Here is a 2813-nt window from a genome sequence, read left to right as displayed (position 1 = left end):
AGTTTACTGGCTGAGACAGAACGTTCTAAGGAGGAGGCAGTCTGCGAGGGAAGAATGTGGGCAAGATGGAACTTCAGAAGGAGGAGCAGAGAAAAAGATTATTTTTAAACTGTGAGAAACTGGTGTGTGAAATGATCACCTCTTGCCAATTCCCATGGACTCGCCTCAGTGCATCCGAGGTTGGCAGAACTGTGGAGACCTGCAGGAGAACGCCGGGAGGAGGTGGACAGATATCTTCAGCACCCAGGGGATCCTGCAGCCTTACCCAAGTGGTCAGCCGACACTGCTGTTATTCTAATGAACATTGTGGGAATGCTGTGTCGGAGCCAGATTGTGTGGCGACGCTAGTGGGCTGCCCCAGCACATCCTTGGCACAAACAACGTATTCCCTGTGTGTACATGATTAAATAAACCTGAATCTGATTGTGACCCAGTCACACAGGAGGTCGACCCTCTTCCTGGGCAACTTGCTGCAGGTGGTCCAGAAGCCAAACTCTGTCCGGACCGCATTGTACAATAACATCGTCTGTGACTTATTTCACCTGCAAGGTTCTGGAGGAGAGATCACACTGAGTATCAGGAATCAGACACCAAAGCTCTACAAACATCTGGAAAACTTACATGAAACTTACAGACCAATCACTCGGCCCCTTGCCCTGTGTTGAACCATCACCCGGCCAAGACATAATTTCTTGTGACCGTGTCGTCATTTTCTTAATCACAGAGGTACAGCATGGAAATAGGCCATTCAGCTAATGCCCACGGTCACTTCATTAATGCTAATCCTACACTAACCCCCACGTTGCAGATCAACTCTTGAGATACTATCACTTACCTACACACCAGAAGCAATTTCCAGTCATTCCAACTCTCCCCTTTTCTGTAAGCCCCCAGCACTGCCAACACTGCCAACCCTTCCTGTCTCAGTAAACCCCTCCTCTCTCGACAACCCTTCCTGTCACTGAAAACCCCAGCAGCACCTTGACCTCTCCCTATCTCTGTAAACCCCTCCAATCCTTATAGCTCTCGCTTGCTCTGTAATCCTTCCATGTCTCAGTAAGCCCCTCAAGCCCAGATTGCCCTCCCCGTCTCTGTAACTCACTCTAAACCCTACACCCCTCCCTGTCTCTGTAACCCACTCCAGCCCCGACAACCCCTCCCTGTATCTGTAACCCACTCTGGATTCAACACCCCTCCCTGTCTCTGTAACCCACTCTGGATTCAACACCCCTCCCCATCTCTGTAACCCACTCTGGATTCAACACCCCTCCCTGTCTCTGTAACCCACTCTGGATTCAACACCCCTCCCTGTCTCTGTAACCCACTCTAGATACAACACCCCTCCCTGTCTCTGTAACCCACTCTAGATTCAACACCCCTCCCTGTCTCTGTAACCCACTCTAGATTCAACACCCCTCCCTGTCTCTGTAACCCACTCTAGATTCAACACCCCTCCCTGTCTCTGTAACCCACTCCTGATTCAACACCCCTCCCTGTCTCTGTAACCCACTCTAGATTCAACACCCCTCCCTGTCTCTGTAACCCACTCTAGATTCAACACCCCTCCCTGTCTCTGTAACCCACTCCTGATTCAACACCCCTCCCTGTCTCTGTAACCCACTCTAGATTCAACACCCCTCCCTGTCTCTGTAACCCACTCTAGATACAACACCCCTCCCTGTCTCTGTAACCCACTCTAGATACAACACCCTTCCCTGTATCTGTAACCCACTCTAGATTCAACACCCCTCCCTGTCTCTGTAACCCACTCTAGATACAACACCCCTCCCTGTCTCTGTAACCCACTCTAGATACAACACCCCTCCCTGTCTCTGTAACCCACTCTAGATTCAACACTCCTCCCTGTCTCTGTAACCCACTCCTGATTCAACACCCCCTCCCCTTCTCTGTAACCCACTCCAGCCTCTACTCCCCTCCCAATCTCTGTAACCCCTTCCCTTCTTGACATCACAGACCTCTGTAACACCCCCACCTTCCTCACCTACACCCTCCGTATTTCTAAAACCCCCTCTGGCCCCTACTCCCCTCCCTCTCTCTGTAAACCACTCCAGTCCCTATATCCCCCATCTCTGTAACCCCCTCCAGTCCCTATACCCCCATCTCTATAACCCCCTCCAGTCCCTATACCCCCATCTCTGTAACCCTCTCTATCACCGACAGTCCTCCCTATCTCTATAGTTCCCACACCCAACCCCGTCTCTAACTCCCTCCAGTCCCTATACCCCCATCTCTATAACCCCCTCCAGTCCCTATACCCCCATGACTGTAACCCTCTCTATCACCAACACTCCTCCCTATCTCTATAGTTCCCACACCCCACCCCATCTCTGTAAACCCCTCCAGTCCTTATACCCCGTCTCTGTAACTCTCTCTCTCTCTCTCACCTTCACTCCTTCCTATCTCTGTAATTCCCACACCTCTCCATGTCTCTGTAACCTCCCCCCCACACACTGCTACTGCACCCTCCCTGCCATTCTGTACCATCTAGGAATGGAGGCGAGCGAGAGAGAATTCAGAAATACAAAGAATTTATGAAAACTATCCAGAAACAAAGACTGACAACGAAGGTGTGGAAGGAAGATAAACTGAGCAATAGTGAGAACAAGTTGTCAGATCCTTGAAGGTGAGCCTGTTGGCTATGGAATCGATTCAGTGTTGAGCTGAGTTGTTCTGGAGCTTGATGGCTGCAGGGTAACACAGTGGTGCTAGAAAGCCTGTGAACTCCACAGAATTTTCTCTATTTCTGCATAAGTATGACCTAAACTGTGAACACATAAGTCCTAAAATTAGAT

At 50.3% G+C, this 2813-nt stretch overlaps 1 protein-coding gene and 1 long non-coding RNA gene across 2 annotated transcripts in view; both read right to left on the bottom strand.

Moving 5' to 3' along the window:
• The window catches only part of LOC132406640 (carbonic anhydrase 7-like), a 31907-nt gene extending 31602 nt beyond the window's left edge, over positions 1-305 (bottom strand). The window contains exon 1 of the mRNA XM_059992442.1: positions 266-305. Within this exon, the coding sequence (XP_059848425.1) occupies positions 266-305 (40 nt within the window). The remainder of the gene's footprint in view (positions 1-265) is intronic.
• A 1022-nt stretch (positions 306-1327) lies between these two features.
• On the bottom strand, positions 1328-2489 carry LOC132407059 (uncharacterized). The gene is made up of 2 exons (XR_009516365.1): positions 2357-2489; positions 1328-2164 (listed from the first exon to the last, which is right to left on the bottom strand). It is a non-coding gene; the product is annotated as an uncharacterized LOC132407059 (long non-coding RNA).
• Between the last annotated feature and the right edge of the window lie 324 nt (positions 2490-2813).

Source organism: Hypanus sabinus, chromosome 17, assembly GCF_030144855.1.
Source record: "Hypanus sabinus isolate sHypSab1 chromosome 17, sHypSab1.hap1, whole genome shotgun sequence".
NCBI lineage: Eukaryota > Metazoa > Chordata > Chondrichthyes > Myliobatiformes > Dasyatidae > Hypanus > Hypanus sabinus.
The sequence above is the reverse complement of the archived record's forward strand: the minus strand, read 5'-3'. Positions and strand labels throughout refer to the sequence as shown.